The 22,960-nt window shown below is 41.9% G+C and overlaps 1 protein-coding gene across 1 annotated transcript; it reads right to left on the bottom strand.

Moving 5' to 3' along the window:
• Positions 1-5,224: 5,224 nt before the first annotated feature.
• LOC141022652 (uncharacterized) lies at positions 5,225-5,800 on the bottom strand. The gene is made up of 2 exons (XM_073498914.1): positions 5,643-5,800; positions 5,225-5,504 (listed from the first exon to the last, which is right to left on the bottom strand). Exons 1-2 carry the CDS (start codon positions 5,798-5,800, stop codon positions 5,225-5,227), a joined length of 438 nt encoding a protein of 145 aa, XP_073355015.1.
• Positions 5,801-22,960: the final 17,160 nt, after the last annotated feature.

Below are 22,960 nucleotides of genomic sequence, written 5' to 3'. Positions count from 1 at the left end.
CTACTATGAAGCACAAGTGTGGTAAAAGGATAGTAACATTGCCCCTTTTTCTCTTTTCTTCTCTTTTTTTTGGCGGGCTTCTTTGGGCCCCTTTTTTATTTAGGCTTCTTTGGCCTCTATTTTTTTCTTGGGTCAATGCTCTAATAATGATGATCATCACACTTTTATTTACTTACAACTCAATATTACAACTCGATACTAGAACAAAGATATGACTCCATATGAATGCCTCCGGCGGTGTACCGGGATGTGCAATGATCTAGCATAGCAATAACATCAAAAAATGGACAAGCCATGAAAACATCATGCTAGCTATCTTACGATCATGCAAAGCAATATGACAATAAATGCTCAAGTCATTTATATGATAATGATGGAAGTTGCATGGCAATATATCTCAGAATGGCTATGGAAATGCCATGATAAGTAGGTATGGTGGCTGTTTTGAGGAAGATATAATGAGGCTTATGTGTGATAGAGCGTATCATATCACGGGGTTTGGATGCACCGGCGAAGTTTGCACCAACTCTCGAGGTGAGAAAGGGCAATGCACGATACCGAAGAGGCTAGCAATGATGGAAGGGTGAGAGTGCGTATAATCCATGGACTCACATTAGTCATAAAGAACTCATATACTTATTGCAAAAGTTTATTAGCCCTCGAAGCAAAGTACTACTACGCATGCCCCTAGGGGAATAGATTGGTAGGAAAAGACCATCGCTCGTCCCCGACCGCCACTCATAAGGAAGACAATCAATAAATACCTCATGCTCCAACTTCGTTACATAACGGTTCACCATACATGCATGCTACGGGAATCACAAACTTCAACACAAGTATTTCTACAATCCACAACTACCCACTAGCATGACTCTAATATCACCATCTTTATATCGCAAAACTATTGCAAGGAATCAAACATATCGTATTCAGTGATCTACAAGTTTTATGTAGGATTTTATGACTAACCATGTGAATGACCAATTCTTGTCAACTCTCTAAATAGATATAAGTGAAGCAAGAGAGTTTAATTCTTTCTAGAAAAGATATGCCCACTCTCTAACAAATATAAGTGAAGCAAAAGAGAATTCTACAAATGGTGGTTTTCTATGTGAAGAGAAATAGGCAATCCAAACTTCAAATGATATAAGTGAAGCACATGAAGCATTCTATAAAGCCATACTCAAAAGATATAAGTGAAGTGCAAAGAGCATTCTATAAATCAACCATGGACTATCTCATACCAGCATGGTGCATAAAAGAAAATGAAAACTAAATGCAAAAGATGCTCCAATATTTGCACATATCGCATGAACGAAATGAATCCGAAAACATACCGATACTTGTTGAAGAAAGATGGGATGCCTTCCGAGGCATCCTCAAGCTTAGACGCTTGAGTCTCCTTGAATATTTACTTGGGGTACCTTGGGCACCCCCAAGCTTGAGCTCTTGCCTCTCCTCCTTATCCTCATATCGAGACATCCTCGATCTTCGAACACTTCATCCACACAAAACTCAACAGAAAGCTCGGTAAGATCCGTTAGTATAATAAAGCAAATCACTACTCTAAGTACTGTTGCAAACCAATTCATATTTTGTTTTTGCATTATAGCTACTGTAATATAACTTTTCCATGGCTTAATCCACTGATAGGAATCGATAGTTTCATCAAAACAAGCAAACTATGCATCAAAAACAGAATCTGTCTAAAACAGAACAGTCTGTAGTAATCTGAACATTCACCATACTTCTGTTACTCCAAAAATTCTACAAAAATTAGGAAAAATAAACAATTTGTATAGAAATACAGTGCAAAAAGTTTCAGAACCATTTGACGTTCCAGTAAAAAAATGTAAAATCGCGCACTACAGCCAAACTTTCTGTCCTACACCGTACAAACCAACAAGCACTGTAAACATCCTAAAGGCAAACCTTGGCACATTATTTTTATAATACAATGGAATTGTACAAGGGGATAATTATTTTTGTTGAAAAGTTTCTGTAATCAAGATTCACAAAGTTTCCGTGAGCATGAACAAAGTTCAAGGAGCTCCCCCACTTCAACAATGTTTGTCTCTCTCACTTTCACTTTCCTTTTTGAAATGTTTTGGGTTCCCCTCTTTATTATTATTATTTTTGTTTTTAAACTATATAAAAGCACTCAACATAAATAAATGACTCTCTAAAACTTCCGGGTTGTCTCCCTGGCTGCGCTTTCTTTAAAGCCATTAAGCTAGGCATATAGTGCTCAAGTAACGGATCCACCCGGATCCCAAGGTATATCAAAGCCAATTTTAATTAGCAATGATTTGTGATTTAGTAGAGAGCACAAAGTAACATATATCATGCAACAACAAAGTCTAACTCTCTTCCTATGCATCGGCATGTCATAATAGAACAATTCATGCACACATAGTAAAGGCCAATGCATAGTATAAACAGTTTCTTGCAATTTTATCATGTTGGAAACATAGAGAGGCGGAGATGTGGTTCCTCTCTCATAATAATTGCAAGTAGGAGCAGCAAGCACATGCATATTATATCTATCAAAATCATCATGTGTAATAGTAAAACAGAACCCATCAATATAATCCTTAATAAGGGCAAACTTCTCCGATATAGTGTAGTCGGGAGAATTCAAAAAGATAATAGGACTATCATGCGTGGGTGCAATAGCAAAAATTTCATGTTTAACATAAGGAACTATAGCAAGTTCATCTCCATAAGCATCATTCATATTGGCATCTTGGCCACAAGCATAGCAAGCATCATCAAAAAGGGATATTTCAAGAGCATTAACGGGATCATAACAATCATCATAGCAATCATCCTTCGGTAAGCACGAAGGGAAATTAAACAATGTATGAGTTGAAGAGTTACTCTCATTAGAAGGTGGGCACGGGTAGCTAATCCGCTCTTCCTCCTTTTGTTCTTTGCTCTCCTCATCATCTTTTTCATCCAATGAGCTCACAGTTTCATCAATTTCTTCTTCCATAGACTCCTGCAAAATATTAGTCTCTTCTTGGACAGCGGATGAGTCCTCAATATATGGTTTAACATAGGCATTAGAAGCATAATTATCATAACAATATTAAAGTATGGTAAAATTTTCAGATTTGTGAAGAGTAGCATCATACTTTCCAATCAAAGAAGCAATTTCATAAGCACCCTTAAAAGCAACAAATTCTTCAATTTGTTGAACATCATAGTAATTATAAACACCCTTAGCATATGAAGATATGATTCCATTATCACTAAACTCACATTGGTAGGGAAGGTGTTTCTTAGGGTCTTCAGAACAACAAGTAAAATCATAAATTTCACATAAATTCCAAGCATAGCATTGCAAACGATGAATTTGATCAAGTAAAAGTTTCCCTTTTTGAGATAAGCGATGTCGCACATAACAAGCATGCTCATCTAAAGATTTGCCCTCAACTAAGATTGTTGGGGTTTCAGCACGAGCACAAAGGGATCGAAGATGATCCAAGTAAAAAGCTTCAGGAGTGTGATAGATTTTGAGTGGTTCTTCAACCATTGGTTCAGTAGGTACCACTATTTTTTTGGTATTTTGCGTTTCCTACTCATAACTAAAGATAGAAAACAAGAGCACAAAATAAAAACTACTTAGTGACAAAGCAAACAAGCAAACACGAGAATATTCACCCCACGATATGACTCCCCGGCAACGGCACCAGAAAAAGGTCTTGATAACCCACAAGTATAGGGGATCAATTGTAGCCTCTTTCGATAAGTAAGAGTGTCGAACCCAATGAGGAGCTAAAGGTAGAACAAATATTCCCTCAAGTTCTATCGACCACCGATACAACTCTACGCACGCTTAACGTTCGCTTTACCTAAAACAAGTATGAAACTAGAAGTACTTTGTAGGTGTTGTGGGATAGGTTTGCAAGTTAATAAAGAGCGCGTAAATAAAAAGTAGGGGCTGTTTAGGTAAAGAAGCAATGAAGTTAGTATAGCGAGTGTGGAAAAGTGGTGGTAGGAGTTGCGAAATTGTCCCTAAGCAATTGACTACTTTACTAGACCGATAGCCAGTTTTATGTGGGTGAGGCCACTGCTAGCATGTCATCCCTGACTTGGAATTCTATGCACTTATGATTGGAACTATTAGCAAGCATCCGCAACTACTAACGTTCGTTAAGGTAAAACCCAACCATAGCATTAAGATATATTGGTCCCCCTTCAATCCCGTATGCATCAATTTCTATGCTAGGTTGAAGCTTCTGTCACTCTTGCCCTCCAATACATAGTCCTATCAACATACAACTAAACCTATGGTGTGATCCACGCGCGCGCCCATATGATGGGCACCAAAGGATAGCAACATAACCACAAGCAAATTAAATCAATCATAGTAATTCACCAATCACCGATTGGACAACGAAAATCTACTCAGACATCATAGGATGGCAACACATCATTGGATAACAATATGAAGCATAAATCACCATATTCAAGTAGAAGGTACAGCGGGTTGCGGGAGAGCGGACCGCTGTAGATAGAGGGGGGAAGGTGATGGAGATGTTGGTGAAGATGGCGGAGGTGTTGGTGTAGATTGCGGAGATGATGATGATGGCCCCGGCGGCGTTCCGGCGCCACCGGAAGAGAGGGGGAGAGGGCCCCCCTTCTTCTTCTTCTTCCTTGGCCTTCTCCCTAGATGGGAGAAGGGTTTCCCCTCTGGTCCTTGGCTTCCATGGCATGGTAGGGGCGAGAGCCCCTCCGAGATTGGATCTGTCTCTCTGTCTCTCTATGTTTCTGCGCTCTGGGATTCTGCCCTTTTACCGTTTCTTATACATCCGGAGATCCGTAACTCCAATTGGATTAAAACCTTCGCCCAAATTTTTCTCCGAAAATTAGCTTTCTTGCAGCCAAAGAAGAGCAGTAACCTCCTTACGGGGTGCCCACGAGGGTCAGGGGCGCGCCTCCCTGCCTCGTGGCCCCCTCGGGCACCATCTCGCGTTGATTCTTCTTCCCAAAAATCACAAATATTCCAAAAAAATTCTCCGTCCGTTTTTATCCCGTTTGGACTCCGTTTGATATGGGGTTTCTGCGAAACATAAAATATGCAACAAACAGGAACTGGCACTGGGCACTGGATCAATATGTTAGTCCCAAAAATAGTATAAAAAGTTGCCAAAAGTATATGAAAGTTGTAGAATATTGGCATGGAACAATAAAAAATTATTGATACGAGGGAGATGTATCAGTATGCTACGTAGGCGTCCTTTGCCGCGTACTCGACGTGCCTCATGGATAGAGGCAGGGTGGCCCAGCGCTTGTGTTCATCGTCGGTGATCTTCTTCTTCATGTTGTTGTAGTAGTCGTCGATGAGCATGCCGGAGACGTCTCCAAGGGAGTCCAACTCCTTGGTTGCCTCGGGCAACCTCCACTCCTTCTGGATGTCGACAAAGTTGGCGACCTCCAGATTGACGCGCTCTTGCCTGGTTTTGTCGCCGTTGATGGAGAAGCCTGCAAAGGTGTACCTGGGGTTGGCGAGGAAGTTGTCGAAGACGGTTCACCTTTCAGTGGTGCTCAGTTGGAAGAGCAGCACCGGCTGAGTCTTGCCGACGGAGAGTTAGCAGAGGGCGGGTTTCTGCGTCACTTCAGGCTCGTTGTTGTACTCGAGATCAATGCCGACGATCTTGTGGCGCTGGAGGCTGAGGTGGCGCTCGTACTGCGCGAGGGAGATCGCCATATGCTTCTTGTCGTTGGTGTGGATGACGTGCAACTTGGTGTTGCCGTGGGCCTCCACGCCCTTGTACTCGTCGCTGAACGCCATCGCCGGTAGTAGGGCTTGGTGTTTTCTGTGGAGATCGATGTGATGGATGATACGTCTCCAACGTATCTATAATTTAGGAAGTATTCATGCTATTATCTTATCCATCTTAGATGTTTTATATGCATTTATATGCTATTTTATATGATTTTTGGGACTAACCTATTAACCTAGAGCCCAGTGCCAGTTTCTGTTTTTCCTTGATTTTGAGTTTTACAGAAAAGGAATATCAAACGGAGTCCAATTGACGTGCCAATTTTTGATGATTTTTATGGACCAAAAGAAGCCTCCGGAGTAAAAGAATTGGGCCAGAAGAGTCCCGAGCTGTCCACGAGGGTGGGGGCGCGTCCACCCCCCTGGGCATGGGCCCCTGCCTCGTGGACTACTCAGAGACCCCCCTGACGTGAAACCAACGCCAAAAATTCCTATAAATACAGAAACACCCAGAAAATAACCTAGATCAGAAGTTCCGCCGCCGCAAGCCTTTGTAGCCACGAGAAATCAATCTAGGCCCTCTCTAGCACCCTGCCGGAGGGGTCATCATCACCGGAGGCCATGGAGGAGGATCCCAGAGGGGCCATCATCGCCATGAAGGCCAAGGACCAGAGGGAGAACCTCTCCCCATCTAGGGGGGAGGCCATGGAGGAGGAAGCACAAGGGGGAGAACCTCTGCTCCTCTCTCTTGGTGGCGCCAGAGTGCCATCGGGAGGGGAATAATCGCCGCGGTGATCGTCTTCATCAACATCACCACCATCATCACCATCCTCATCTCTTCTACGCGGTCCACTCTCCCGCACCCCACTGTAATCCCTACTTGAACATGGTGCTTTATGCCACATATTATGATCCAATGATGTGTTGCCACCCTATGATGTTTTGAGTAGATATCCTTTGTCTTTGGGTTGATTGATGATCTAGATTGGTATGAGTTGTATGTTTTATTATTGGTGCTATCCTATGGTGCTCTCTGTGTCGCGCAAGCGTGAGGGATTCCCGCTGTAGGGTGTTGCAATACGTTCATGATTCGCTTATAGTGGGTTGGTGAGTGACTGAAACACAAACCCGAGTAAGGGGGTTGTTGCGTATGGGAATAAAGAGGACTTGATGCTTTAATGCTATGGTTGGGTTTTACCTTAATGATCTTTAGTAGTTGCGGATGCTTGCTAGAGTTCCAATCATAAGTGCATATGATCCAAGAAGAGGAAGTACGTTAGCTTATGCCTCTCCCTCATATGAAATTGCAATAGTGATTACCGGTCTTGTTAACGATTGCCCAGGATAATTCCGCACACCGACCAATCATTATTCCACACTCGCTATTGATAATATTTAGTAATATATTCTAACTTTATGATAACAGCACCTACTTTTATATTTTAGCTCTCCAATATGATACAAAGTTTTCCTCTTCATACCCACAACGTAGTTTTATTTCTCGTTTCTAGTTGGAAGCAAACGTTTGGTGTACGTAGAGTCGTATCAGTGGCAGATAGGGCTTGAGAGAATATTGATCTTACCTTTAGCTCCTTGTGGGTTCTACACTCCATACTTATCACTTCCACCTTTGGAAATTGCTACGATGATTCCCTGCACTTGGGGATTATCAAGCTCTTTTCTGGCGCCGTTGCCGGGGAGCAATAGCGTGGGGTTGATATTCTCGTGTGTGCTTGTCTGCTTTCTTCACTAAGTAGATTGTATTTTTCCTTTTTTGTTTCTGTTTAGTTGTGGGTGAAACATATTTTTTTTAAAGAATGAAAATACAAAAAAAATTAATTGCCTTTCATGCCTAAAAAGTTTTTCAAAAAGAGAAGTGATTGGAAAGTTATGCATTGAAGAAGTGAGGGTCGACCTTGAGAACTTGTGTTCATGCTCATGGAAACAATGTAGAATTTTTTATGAAAGTTTCTCTGTAAATAATTATTCCCTTGTATATATCCATTGTATTATAAAAATAATGTGCCAAGCTTTGGTTTTAGGATGATTAGATTGCTTGTTTACTATGTGTAGAACAAAAACAGAAACTTTGGCTGTGGCGCGTGATTTTACATTTTTTACTGGAAGGTAAAATGGGTCTGAAACCTTTTGCAAATTACTTCTGCACAAATGTTTCAAATTTTCATATTCTTTAGAATTTGTTGGAGTTACAGAAGTTTACTAAACTTCCAGATTACTACAGACTGTCCTGTTGTTGACAGATTCTGTTTTCTATGAGGTGTTCGCTTATTTTGATGAATATATGGGTTGTATCGGGGGGTATGAACCATGGTGAAGTTGGAATAAAGTAGATATAGTTCTAATATGAAATTAAAATAAGTTTGAAACAGTACCTAAAGGTAGTGATTTTCTTTATTACACTAACGGATCTCACAAAGTTTTTGTTAAAGTTCTATGTGGATGAAGTGTTCAAAGATCGAGGAGCTATCAGTATGAGAAGAATAAAGAGAGGCAAGAGTTCAAGCTTGGGGATGCCCAAGGCACCCCAAGTAAATATTTCAAAGGATACTCAAGCATCTAAGCTTGGGGATGCCCCGGTTGGCATCCCATCTTTCTTCTTCAACAAATATCGGTATACCTCGGTTTTTGTTTTGTTCACATGATTTGTGTCCTTTGTGTTTTTGTTTTTCCTTTAAGAACCATTCTAGTATGAGATATACCTTCATTGATTTACAGAATACTTCATGTGCTTCACTTATATCTTTTAAGTATGATCTTATAGAATTGCTCTTTGTGCTTCACTTAAATCTTTTGAGTATGGTTTTATAGAATGCTTCGTGTACTTCACTTATATATTTTGAGCTTGGATATTGGTTAGACTATATTAATTGTGGAATGCTCCATGAACTTCATTTATATCTTTTGGAGTATGAATAATACTATCATCTAAAGCAGGATTGGAAGAGTGTCAACTTTAGGAGTTAGTGATCCCACTATTCCGAATGAGAAGAATTTTGCTAATGTGGAGAGTAGAAAAATTTCCATGCTTGTAGATCATGAAAAGAATGCTTTAGGTGATGGTTATATTGTTGAATTCATTCATGATGCTACTGAAAATTATTATGAGGGAGGAATATATGCTTGTAGGAGTTGCAATAATATCAAGTTTCCTCTCTATGTGCTTAAAGTTTTGAAGTTATACTTGTTTTGCCTTCCTATGCTAGTTGATTCTTGTTCCTATAAATTATGTGCTCACAAAATCCCTAGGCATAGGAAGTGGGTTAGATTTAAATGTGCTAGTCATATTCTTCATGTTGCTCTCTTTATGTTTTAAATCATTTCTTTTATGTGAGCATCATTGAAATCATCATGCCTAGCTAAAAGGCACTAAAGAAAAGCGCTTGTTGGGAGACAACCCAATATTTACCCTTACTGTTTTTGTATGTTTACATGATTAAGCTACTGTATTAATCATGTTTTATAGCTTTTGTTTCAATAAAGTGTAAGACCTTTGGGAAGACTTGGGTGAAAGTTAATGTGATCTTGCTGTAAAAAACAGAAACTTTGCACCCACGAGATTAGCTGCAATTTTTTACAGAAGAGTGATTTTGAGTTGATTCTTTTTGTAGAAGATTAATAGAAAAATTCCTCACGTCCACCAATTTATTTCATAATTTTTGGAGTAGCAGAAGTATGGTTTCTGTTCAGATCATTACAGACTGTTCTGTTTCTGACAGATTCTGTTTTCATTGCATAGTTTGCTTGTGTCTAATTTCTATGGATTATATTTCTCAATATAAATTGTAGAAATTATATGGTACAGTAGGAATTGTGTGAGAAAAATTATGAACCTTGTCTTTGACAGTACCAAAGTGAATGGTTTACTCTTTATCATACTAACCTATCTCATGAAGTTCCGTTATGTTTTGTGTGATTGAAGTTTTCAAGCTTTGGGTGAGATATCGATATGAGGAGAGTAAGGAGCGGAAAGACCCTAAGCTTGGGGATGCCCAAGGCACCCCAAGGTAATATTCAAGGAAGACTCAAGCGCCTAAGCTTGGGGATGCCCCGGAAGGCATCCCCTCTTTCGTCTTCAAAACTATCGGTATACCTTACTCGGAGCTATATTTTTATTTGTCACATGATATGTGTTTCGCTTGGAGCGTATTTTCAATTTTACTTGCTGTTTGAATAAAATCATTGGACCTGAAATCTTGAATGAAAAAGAATCCTCCCATGGCTAGTTAATTATTTGACTACTCAGTGTACTTCACTTATATCTTTTGGAGTAGTTTGTCATTTACTCATGTGCTTCACGTATATCCTATGAGTAAATGGTTGAATGAATTGAATATCATAAATCAGAATTTATATATGTTTCATATGCTTATACCATGGGGAGTAATGACTTCACACAAAATAAGTATAGGTAGTAAACTTATTGAAAGTTAGCAAACGCAGAATTGGCACTTGATGTAGCGACCAGACCTCAAACAGTCTAGTCTCTGTGCATCAGTGTCATCCCTGGATCGGTAATGCTGACACGCACAATACTTGAAGGATTTATAACAGAGTAGCAATCACACACTTATTATATCGAATAGTCTCAAGAGAGAACTTAATACAATAAATATGGCTTAAGGCCATCTAAAAATGATAACAGCGGAAGGCTTGGAAGATAAAGTGAGTCCATCAACTCCAACGGCATCACTGAGTATAAGACCATGACCTATGGCACCTTACTCGTCGTCTGAAAAGTCTGCAACATGAATGTTGCCGCCCGAAAACGGGTCAGCACATGGAATATGCTGGCAAAGTAACACATAGAGAGTAATGAACAGAATAATGCTATGACTACATGCATATTTGGCTGGTGGAAAGCTCTATGGTTACAGTTTTGCGAAAAGCCAATTTTTCCCTACAACAAAGGAATAAATTTTATTTAACTATCATGGTGGTTGTTGAACATTGAGAAGGTACCTCCAACTCAATCCCAATTAAGAACGTGATTAACCCAATCAAATTAAATTAAGTAACATGATGATGAGATTCACATGATAATCCAAGAACTAGATACTCAAGATGTCCATAACCGGGGACACGGCTAACCATGATTAGATTGTACACTCTGCAGAGGTTTGCGCACTTTTCCCCACAAGATTCGATCGCCTCCGCTTGATTTCTCGCACTACATGGTGTTTGAGAAACGGATGACTGAGACACAGTCTTTCAGAAACAATACTCTTTACTCCGGGTGGACAGTTACACCTACTTTCCCCTACATCTGCTAGCCCACCTCTTCAAGAGGTCATGTAACCTACTCAACTATGATAGAGCCCATAATAGCTTGTGGCTGCACACGGAAGTTTCTAGCATGAATAATCTCATGATCCCTTTGAGCCTGGGTGGCGGTCCATAGGATGATCACACGGGTACTCCGGGATATCCAAAAATACAGGCAACACTGGGTTCTCCAGGTGCCTCAATCCACCCAGATGTAAATTAAAGTAACCACCTTAAGTTGAACCATTAATTAACAATCTCACATCTGTCATGAAAATTCACTCGAACCCAATCCACGTCTACGAGCATAGCATAGCAATATAAGCAAACGTAGAAGTAACTCCCAAAGGTTTGATAATAAACAGGGCAATAGGTACTACCTCATCTACTTCCCAAAACCCACATATTAATCATATCCTAATCATGCAATTGTTTGAGGATTGATCTAATGCAATAAAACTGGGTGGTAAAGAGGTATGATCAAAGTGTTACTTGCCTTGCTGATGATCCGTGAAACCTAGAGACTCGTAGTAGCACGCTTCGCACTCCGGGTATTCTATCGATAACAAACAATACATACATAAGCAATCAAGCAAGGGTGCACAGGTAAAACTCGAAATAAGAGATCCAACCAGAAAGTTCAACTTAAGAACTCCAGTTTGCAAAAAGAATCAAATCGAACGAAGCAACAAAACTCAAACGGCGAAAGAAACAAGCTTCGTTTACTAATCTGGACCTAAGTCAAATTGTACAGTAGCAAAAACTTGTTTAGGTTGGTTAAACAGAAAGAGGGTTTCGAGATGAAACTCTAGGCGCTTGAATCGCCTGATTCTGATAAACGAGCGAAAAGTTATACTAAAACGAAAATCGGATCAGAAATCGCGATCGAAAATAATCGCGGAAAAATCCGAGAAAAAGAAAAACTGACGAACAGGCTAACGAACAAACGTTCGCTGTCTGCGGTTAAATGACAAAAACCGTTCGTTAAAACGAACGTACGGACGAACATCCGCAAAATAAATAAACCTAAAATAAAACCGATCTATTAAAAAAAATGAAAACTAGGGTTTTCTGAAAAAAACCAAATCAGTTTTCTCTCAAAAACCGGTGGCGGCGGGGCGTCTACCTCGGCGGGGCTCCGGTGAGATCCGGCGGCTCCGGCGGGGTCCGGTGGGGCGGCGGGGTGCTCGGGCGGCGGCGGGGCGGCAACGGCAGGCGGCGGCGGCGGTGCTAGGCGACGGGGTTTGGCGGGGCGGCTCGGCCGGTGGTGGTGGGGGTTGGTGGCGGCGATATTTAAGAGGAGGGGGCGGCTGGCTTGGGGGAGGGGCCGTCTCGGGAGGCGTGCTCCTCCCGGAATCGGGCGGCGGTGGCGGCTTCGCTCGGGACTCCGGTCCCGAGCCGGTGCAGGAGACGGCGGCGTCGCGGGCTTGGCCCGGCTCGGCTGGGCCTTCGGCCCAGTCGGGCGCGCGAACAGTTTTTTTTAAATAATGTTCTGCCGAAACTTAAATAAATCCTAGAAAAATAAATAAAAATCTAAAAATTCCAAAACAAATTTCCTCTGTCTAAATAAAATATTTAGAACAAGATGAACATTTATTTGGGCCTAAAATGCAATTTTGAAAAACGCATATTTTTTTCCTAATTCAAATAAAATCAAATAAAATCAAATATTTGTTTTTAATAATTTTCCTCCGATATTTCATTATTTTTGGAGAAGTCATATTATCCCCTCTCATATATTTTGATATGATATATTTTTGGAGAAAAAAATAATTAAAATAAATGATCCTATTTTCAAAATTTGCGAAAACCCAAATATGAAAATAACGAAATCCCCAACTCTCTCCGTGGGTCCTTGAGTTGCGTAGAATTTCTAGGATCGCAAAACAAAATGCAATAAAATATGTTATGCATGATGATCTAATGTATAACATTCCAAATTGAAAATTTGGGATGTTACAAACCTACCCCCCTTAAGATGAATCTCGCCCTCGAGATTCGGGTTGGCTAGAAAATAGGTGAGAGTGGTCCTTCCGTAGATCTTCCTCTCGCTCCCAGGTGGCTTCATCCTCGGTATGGTGACTCCACTGAACTTGATAACCTTGCTGCGGGTGACTCCGCTGGCATATTCGAGAATCTTGACTGGTTTCTCCTCATAGGTCAAATCACTATCCAGCTGAATCGCTTCCAATGGCACTGTATCTCTCAGTGGTATCTCAGCCATCTCTGCGCGGCACTTCTTCAGCTGAGAAACAAGGAACACATCATGAACTCCCGACAATCCTTCGAGCAATTCCAACTTGTAAGCAACTTCTCCCATACGCACCAAAACTTTGTATGGTCCTACAAAACGTGGCGCTAACTTTCCGTTAACTCCAAAGTGCTTCACTCCTCGAAGTGGTGATACACGAAGATAAACTCTGTCTCCGACTTTGTAAACTGTCTCCTTGCATTTAGAATCTACATAGCTCTTCTACCTAGACCGGGCTACCTTGAGCCTATCGCGAATCAACTTCACCTTTTGTTCAGACTCTTTAATCAAATCTGGTCCAAACAACTGGCGGTCTCCAACTTCATCCCACAAAAAAGGTGTCCTGCATCTCCTTCCGTACAGACCTTTGAAAGGGGCCATCTTCAAACTGGATTGATAACTGTTGTTGTAAGAGAACTCTGCATATGGCAAATTGTCATCCCAACTAGATCCATAATCTAGCGCACAAGCTCTCAGCATGTCCTCCAAAATCTGATTGACTCTCTCGGTCTGTCCGTCTGTCTGTGGATCAAAGCCTGTACTGAACTCTAGCCTAGTACCCAAAGTTTTGTGCAACTGATTCCCAAACTTTGAAGTAAACTGGGTTCCTCTATCCGATACAATGGTCCTCGGAACTTCATGCAGACATACGATCCTGGTCATGTATATCTTTGCCAACTTAGCTCTTGTATAAGTGGTCTTTACTGGGATGAAATGAGCTACCTTTGTCAAACGATCGACTACAACCCATATCGAGTCATAGCCTGAACGAGTCCTGGGCAATCCTGTGATAAAATCCATGCCTAGCTTATCCCACTTCCATTCGGGTATCGGCAATGGTTGTAGCAATCCTGCTGGCTTCTGATGCTCTGCCTTCACTCTCTGACACACATCACAAACTGCTACATACTCCGCAATATCCTTCTTCATTCCGGTCCACCAGAAACTGTCCTTTAAATCAAGGTACATCTTGGTATTTCCTGGGTGAATCGAATATGGTGAATCATGGGCCTCTTGCAAAATCAACTTCCTGCTCCGGATCATTGGGCACATAAACGCGGTCCTCAAACCATAAGGTATCATGTTGATCCTCACAAAATCCCTTGGCTTTTCCTTTGCTCATCCTTTCCTTTATCTCAGCAATCTCCTTATCTGTCTTTTGAGCTTCTCTGATCTTATCCATCAAAGTAGACTGAATCTCCAATGCTGCTACAAAGCCTATTGGAACTATTTCCAAACATAGTTCGCGAAGATCCTCTGCTAACTCCTTGGGTAACTCTCCGGTCATGAGTGTGTTGACATGGCTCTTGCGGCTCAACGCAGCAGCTACTACGTTAGCCTTCCCTGGGTGATAATGCAATATCATATCATAATCCTTAATGAGCTCCAACCATCTCCTTTGCCTGAGATTCAACTCCTTCTGCATGAAAATGTACTTCAAACTCATGTGATCCGTGTACACCTCACAATGGTTTCCGATGAGAAAATGTCTCCACGTCTTCAATGCATGCACTACGGATGCTAACTCCAAATCATGTGTAGCATAATTCAACTCATGGGGTTTAAGCTGTGGTGAGGCATATGAAACAACTCTTCTCTCCTGCATAAGTACGGCTCCAAGTCCTCGACGAGAAGTGTCGCAATATACTTCATAATCCTTGCGTTGATCTGGCAGAATCAACACTGGCGCAGTAACTAAACGTTTCTTCAACTCTTGGAAACTAGCCTCACATTCCTCAGTCCAATTGAACTTGGTGTCTTTCTTCAACAACTCCGTCATAGGCTTTGTAATCTTCAAGAAATTCTCAATAAATATCCGGTAGTAGCCTGCGAGTCCAAGAAAACTCCGGATTTCTCCAACTATCGTGGGTGACTCCCAATTTGTCACAGTGTTAACCTTGGTGGGATCTACTGCTATTCCTTCTCTGGATATAACATGTCCAAGGAATCCAACTTCCTTTAACCAAAACTTGCACTTGCTGAACATGGCATATAACTGATGTTCTCTGAGCTTTCCAAGTACCAAACGCAAATGCTCCTTATGCTCTTCTTCATTCTTCGAATAGACCAGAATATCATCAATGAACACTACGACGAACTTATCCAAAAACTCCATAAACACTTTGTTCATCATGTTCATGAAATAGGCAGGTGCGTTAGTCAGGCCAAATGACATAACGGTGTACTCATATAGCCCATACCTTGTGGTAAAAGCTGTCTTGGGTATATCCTGCTCTCGAATCTTCAACTGGTGGTATCCTGATCGCAAATCAATCTTGGAAAATACTTTAGCTCCTTGTAGTCGGTCAAACAGATCATTTATCATCGGCAGTGGGTACTTGTTCTTGATTGTTACTTCATTCAATCCACGATAATCAACAACCATCCTCAACGATCCATCATTCTTCTCCACTAGAAGTACTGGTGATCCCCAAGGTGACGAACTTGGGCGAATATATCCTTTATCCAATAACTCCTTAATCTGCTTCTTAATTTCTTCCAAATCCTTAGCGGGCATCCTGTACGGTCTCTTAGATATTGGCCCTGTGTCTGGCAAAAGCTAAATCAAAAACTCAATGTCTCTATCCGGTGGCATGCCTGGCAACTCTTCTGGAAATACGTCAGGGAAATCCTTCACCACTGGCACTTCCCCCTGTACAACTCCTGATAAGGAATTCACTTGAGTCCTCTTTGGAACATGTCGGGATACATACTTAATCCTTCTTCCTTTTGGGGTAGCAAGCAAGATCGTCTTACTGGCGCAATCAATGTTTCCTCCATACATCGATAGCCAATCCATTCCCAAAATCACATCCAAACCTTGCGACTCCAAAACTATTAGGTCTGAGGGGAAAACATGCCTACCTATGGCCAATGGAATCTGAAAACATCCTTGGCTTGCCATATACTCTGCTCCTGGCGAGGTTACTAACATAGGTGTTCTAAGAACTTTGGTGGGCAAGTTAAACTTATCCACAAATCCCCTTGATATGTATGAATGCGATGCACCAGTATCAAAAAGAACGATTGCAGTAAATGAGTTAACCAAAAACTTACCTATTACTGCATTAGGCTAGGCTTCTACCTCCTCCACGTTAACGTGGTTCACCTATCCTCTGTTGAAAGTGTTCGGCTTCTTCCCCGAGCTTCCATTGCCATTTCCATTCTTTGCTTCCGGACAATCAGTGGCATAATGTCCAGTCTTCTGGCACTTGAAACAAGTAATGTGGCTTAGATCCCTCTTGGCTGGGGTTGATGGGTTGGTACGATTCTGTCCGTTGCTTCCTCCGTTTCCATTGCCATTCTTGGGGCCACTATGATTGTGCGAGCTCCCCCCATTGTGATTGTGACCTCCATGGTTATGCTGAAGGTGTCCTCCCGAGTTCGGGGTAAAACGAGGCTTCTGATGAGCTCATGTACTGCACTTTCCTTGTCCATACTTCCTCTTACGGCTCTCAATCTGCTGCTGCATCCCTTCAATCATGAGAGCTCTGTCTACCAACTCCTGGTAGTTGTTAAAAATTGCCACCATCAACTGCATGCTCAGCTCATCATTCAGTCCTTCCAGAAACTTCTCCTGCTTAGCTGCATCCGTAGCAACGTCATCTGGGGCATAACGTGCTAACTTGCTGAAATCCTCCACGTACTGGCCTACGGTACGTCCTCCTTGGCGTAAGTTGCGAAACTCACGCTTCTTCATGGCCATAGCTCCTGCTGAAACATGGCAGTACGGAAAGCTTGCTGAAACTGGTCCCATGTGACAGTGTCAATGGGGTGAGTGGCTGTGTAATTCTCCCACCATGATGCTGCGGGTCCATCAAGCTGATGTGCGGCAGAACGCACTCTCTCCGCATCTGTGCATCCTGCAGTGGTCAGCTCCCTTCCAACCTTGCGGAGCCAATCATGTGCCACAATCGGCTCGGTGCTACTAGAGAACACCGGCGGATTCAGCCTAAGAAAACGGGCTAAGTGATCAACAGGTGGTGGTGGTGGGTTGTTGTTGTTTTTGTTGTTGTTGCCTTGGTTCTGAACTAGCGCTTGCATCAGGGTATTCTGCTGCTGAATCAACTGAGTGATCTCCGGTGGGAAAAGAAATCCGGTGTCGCGTCTTAGAGGCATCTGATGGGTTTAGAAAAGATGAGAAATAGGATAGAATGAGATCTAGAGGGAAAACACTACCCATATGCACATGAGACAAACACAATCATATCACTCCAATCAATTCAAACAAGGCATACAATCAATCTAACTATCATTACAAAGTGCTTGGACTATACTATATACATGGTGGAATACTACTACTAATTTGGTGGTCTGCTAGAAAAATTGATCGGTCGAAGACTCCATGATATCCGCTCCGGCTTCATCCTCCCAATCATCATCACTGGGGTCCGAGTCGGTGTCGTCAACGATGATGTAGTTCTCCGGGCAAGTAGAATCGTCATCTTCTCCTCCTGGTGCTGGGTCTCCCATGAATACTCCAATCTTCTTTATCAGGTCCTCATTCTTCTCCACTAGTGCGACGATTTCCTCCATATAATTCTCGCGTGTAGCCTTCAGTTCTTCCTCCGGCTCCGTGATCCTAGTATTTTCCTTCTTCAGATCTATCATGTCTGCGCACATCTGGTTCTCCTGGCGACGAATGTGCTGGTTTAATTCCTGGATGAAAGCTGCAATAGATCTATCCTTCCTGGTGCTGATCATCTCCCATTGCTCATCTCGGCGCCCACAAATCTGATAGATAGTATCCTTGAGATCATTGTGGTACACTTCTCCAATGCGTCCCATGGTGATGTGGGCTGCCATGCTCTTTCCTAGACTCCAGGTTGGTGCATCAAAGGAAAACTCTATGGGCTCAGTGACTGGCATGAACGTCCTTCCTGGAACTTGAACTTGAATCATCTAGCACTCCTCTTCTGGTAGTGTGGCGTTGTAGGTCCCGGTGAAGCTTGGTATTCCTATGTTCAGGTACTTAGTAACTTCCTTCAAGTGTCGTCCAAAAGGTGTATCCTCATCCGGTTGCGCGAACTTGTTCCTTGCATCCGCCATCCTAAAAGAGTGGAAGAAAGGAGAGGAGTTAGAAATGAGAAGAGAGTAGTGATCTAGTGATTTAGCTTAGTGGACGTGTCCTATAGTCAGCGTGTGCTCTGATACCATCTTTGTAGCGACCAGACCTCAAACAGTCCAGTCTCTGTGCATCAGTGTCATCCCTAGATCGGTAATGCTGACACACACAGTACTTGAAGGATTTATAACAGAGTAGCACACACTTATTACATCGAATAGTCTCAAGAGAGAACTTAATACAATAAATATGGCTTAAGGCCATCTAAAAACGATAACAGCGGAAGGCTTGGAAGATAAAGTGAGACCATCAACTCCAACGGCATCACTGAGTATAAGACCATGACCTATGGCACCTTACTCGTCGTCTAAAAAGTCTGCAACATGAACGTTGCAGCCCAAAAATGGGCCAGCACATGGAATATGCTGGCAAAGTAACACATAGAGAGTAATGAACAGAATAATGCTATGACTACATGCATATTTGGCTGGTGGAAAGCTCTATAGTTATAGTTTTGCAAAAAGCCAATTTTTTCCTACAACAAAGGAATAAATTTTATTTAACTATCATGGTGGTTGTTAAACATTGAGAAGGTACCTCCAACTCAATCCCAATTAAGAACGTGATTAACCCAATCAAATTAAATTAAGTAACATGATGATGAGATTCACATGATAATCCAAGAACTAGATACTCAAGATGTCCATAACCGGGGACACGGCTAACCGTGATTAGATTGTGCACTCTGCAGAGGTTTGCGCACTTTTCCCCACAAGACTCGATCGCCTTCACTTGATTTCTCGCACTACATGGTGTTTGAGAAACGGATGACTGAGACACAGTCTTTCAGAAACAATACTCTTTACTCCGGGTGGACAGTTACACCTACTTTCCCCTACATCTGCTAGCCCACCTCTTCAAGAGGTCATGTAACCTACTCAACTATGATAGAGCCCATAATAGCTTGTGGCTGCAAACGGAAGTTTCTAGCATGAATAATCTCATGATCCCTTTGAGCCTGGGTGGCGGTCCATAGGATGATCACACGGGTACTCCGGGATATCCAAAAATACAGGCAACACTGGGTTCTCCAGGTGCCTCAATCCACCCAGATGTAAATTAAAGTAACCACCTTAAGTTGAACCATTAATTAACAATCTCACATCTGTCATGAAAATTCACTCGAACCCAATCCACGTCTACGAGCATAGCATAGCAATATAAGCAAACGTAGAAGTAACTCCCAAAGGTTTGATAATAAACAGGGCAATAGGTACTACCTCATCTACTTCCCAAAACCCACATATTAATCATATCCTAATCATGCAATTGTTTGAGGATTGATCTAATGCAATAAAACTGGGTGGTAAAGAGGTATGATCAAAGTGTTACTTGCCTTGCTGATGATCCGTGAAACCTAGAGACTCGTAGTAGCACGCTTCGCACTCCGGGTACTCTATCGCAAACAAACAATACATACATAAGCAATCAAGCAAGGGTGCATGGGTAAATCTCGAAATAAGAGATCCAACCAGAAAGTTCAACTTAAGAACTCCAGTTTGCAAAAAGAATCAAATCGAACGAAGCAACGAAACTCAAACGGCGAAAGAAACAAGCTTCGTTTACTAATCTGGACCTAAGTGAAATTTTACAGTAGCAAAAACTTGTTTAGATTGGTTAAACAGAAAGTGGGTTTTGAGATGAAACTCCAGGCGCTTGAATCGCCTGATTCCGATAAACGAGCGAAAATTTGTACTAAAACGAAAATCAGATCAGAAACCGCGATCGAAAATAATCGCGGAAAAATCCGAGAAAAAGAAAAACTGACGAATAGGCTAACGAACGAACGTTCGCTGTCTGCGGTTAAATGACGAAAATCGTTCGTTAAAACGAACGTACGGACGAATGTCCGCAAAATAATTAAACCAAAAATAAAACCGATCTATTAAAAAAATGAAAACTAGGGTTTTGTGAAAAAAACCAAATCCGTTTTCTCTCAAAAACCGGCGGCGGCGGGGCGTCTACCTCGGCGGGGCTCCGGCGAGATCCGGCGGCTCCGGCGGGGTCCGGTGGGGCGGCGGGGTGCTCGGGCGGCGGCAACGGCAGGCGGCGGCGGCGCTAGGCAGCGGGGTTTGTTGGGGCGGCTCGGGCGGTGGTGGTGGGGGTCGGTGGCGGCGGTAATTAAGAGGACGGGGGCGGCGGCTGGCTTGGGGGAGGGGCCGTCTCGGGAGGCGTGCTCCTCCCGGACTCGGGCGGCGGCGGCGGCTTCGCTCGGGACTCCGGTCCCCAGCCGGTGCGGGAGACGGCGACGTCGCGGGGTTGGCCCGGCTCGGCTGGGCATTCGGCCCAGTCGGGCGCGCGAACAGTTTTTTTAAATAACGTTCCGCCGAAACTTAAATAAATCCTAGAAAAATAAAAAAAATCTAAAAATGCCAAAACAAATTTCCTCTGTCTAAATAAAATATTTAGAACAAGATGAACATTTATTTGGGCCTAAAATGCAATTTTGAAAAACGCATATTTTCTTCCTAATTCAAATAAAATCAAATAAAATACAAATAAAATCAAATATTTGTTTTTAATATTTTTCTCCGATATTTCATTATTTTTGGAGAAGTCATATTATCCCCTCTCATATATTTTGATATGAAATATTTTCGGAGAGAAAAATAATTAAAACAAATGATCCTATTTTCAAAATTTGAGAAAACCCAAATATGAAAATAACGAAATCCCCAACTCTCTCCGTGGGTCCTTGAGTTGCGTAGAGTTTCTAGGATCGCAAAACAAAATGCAATAAAATATGTTATGCATGATGATCTAATGTATAACATTCCAAATTGAAAATTTTGGATGTTACACTTGAACAATTCATGAAAGAATATTGAAGGAAGAGAGATTGCACATATGAATATACTATATTGGACATCTTCTGTAATTGTGAGCACTCATTAAAATATGACATGCTAAAAGGTTGATGTTGGACAAGGAAGACAACATAATGGGATATGTCTTCTTATATACGAAATAAAGTATATTGTCATGGATCATCCAACATGCCGAGCTTGCCTTTCCCCCTCATGCTAGCCAAATTCTTTGCACCAAGTAGAAATACTACTTGTGCTTCCGAATATCCTTAAACCCGGTTTTGCCATGAGAGTCCATAGTATCTACCTATGGATTGAGTAAGATCCTTCAAGTAAGTTGTCATTGTTGCATGCATTAAAAATTGCTCTCTAAATATGTATGATCTATTAGTGTGGAGAAAATAAGCTTTATACAATCTTGTTATATGGAAGCAATAAAAGTGACGGACTGCATAATAAAGGTCCCTATCACAAGTGGCAATATAAAGTGACGTTCTTTCGCATTAAGATTTTGTGCATCCAACCATAAAAGCGTATGACAACCTGTACTTCCCTCTGCGAAGGGCCTATCTTTTACTTTTATCTTCTACCCTTATACAAGAGTCATGGTGATCATCACCTTTCCTTTTTACACTTTTTCCTTTGGCAAGCAATTTGTGTTGGAGCAATCCGGATATATATATCCACTTGGATGTAGGTTTTCATAAATTATTATTGTTGACATTACCCTTGAGGTAAAAGGTTGGGAGGCGAAACTATAAGCCCCTATCTTTCTCTGTGTCCGACTAAAACTTTGAACCCATAAATATCACATGAGTGTTAGCAATTGTGAAAGATTAAATGATAGTTGAGTATGTTGAGTTTGCTGAATAAAAGCACTTATGTAGACCCTTCCCGAAAATAAGATGAATTGCAATTGTTTGATGACTAAGAGCACTGTTTGTTAGTTTTCAAGAAAGTTTATGATCTATACTTTAACATGTGAATAGCTTGTTACTTGATCATGAAAAGTTTTACGAGATGAGCTACTGTTATGACATATAATGATGCTAGAAAAGGTGATTGAAATTATCATTGATCAAACTTGTGCACCTGCTAGCATTCACACTTCATAAATTATTTCTTTTATCATTTACCTACTCGAGGACGAGCAGGAATTAAGCTTGGGGATGCTCATACGTCTCCAATGTATCTATAATTTATGAAGTATTCATGCTATTATATTATCCATCTTAGATGTTTTATATGCATTTATATGATTTTTGGGACTAACCAATTAACCTAGAACCCAGTGCCAGTTTCTGTTTTTTCCTTGTTTTTGAGTTTTACAGAAAAGGAATATCAAACGGAGTCCAATTGACGTGCCAATTTTTGATGATTTTTTATGGACCAAAAGAAGCCCCTGGAGTAGAAGAATTGGGCCAGAAGAGTCCCGAGCTGTCCACGAGGGTGGGGGCGCGCCCACCCCCCCGGGCATGGGCCCCTGCCTTGTGGCCGACTCGGAGACCCCCCTGACGTGAAACCAATGCCAAAAATTCCTATAAATACAGAAACTCCCGGAAAATAACCTAGATCGGAAGTTCCGCCGCCGCAAGCCTCTATAGCCATGAGAAATCAATCTAAGCCCTCTCTGGCACCCTGCCGGAGGGGGCCATCATCACCGGAGGCCATGGAGGAGGATCCCAGAGGGGCCATCATCGCCAGAAGGCCAAGGACCAGAGGGAGAACCTCTCCCCATCTACGGGGGAGGCAATGGAGGAGGA

The sequence above is a fragment of the Aegilops tauschii genome, chromosome 5 (genome assembly GCF_002575655.3).
Source record: "Aegilops tauschii subsp. strangulata cultivar AL8/78 chromosome 5, Aet v6.0, whole genome shotgun sequence".
NCBI lineage: Eukaryota > Viridiplantae > Streptophyta > Magnoliopsida > Poales > Poaceae > Aegilops > Aegilops tauschii.
This window is presented reverse-complemented; position numbering and strand designations above follow the sequence as displayed.

What these genes read in the sequence shown, in the direction of transcription:
- LOC141022652 (XM_073498914.1), bottom strand. Translation starts at nt 5,800, where the DNA reads ATGGCGTTCAGCGACGAGTACAAGGGCGTGGAGGCCCACGGCAACACC. An exon ending in ATCGTCGGCATTGATCTCGA is followed by an intron (nt 5,505 to 5,642) that starts GTACAACAACGA and finishes CGCCAACCCCAG; the next exon opens with GTACACCTTTGCAGGCTTCT.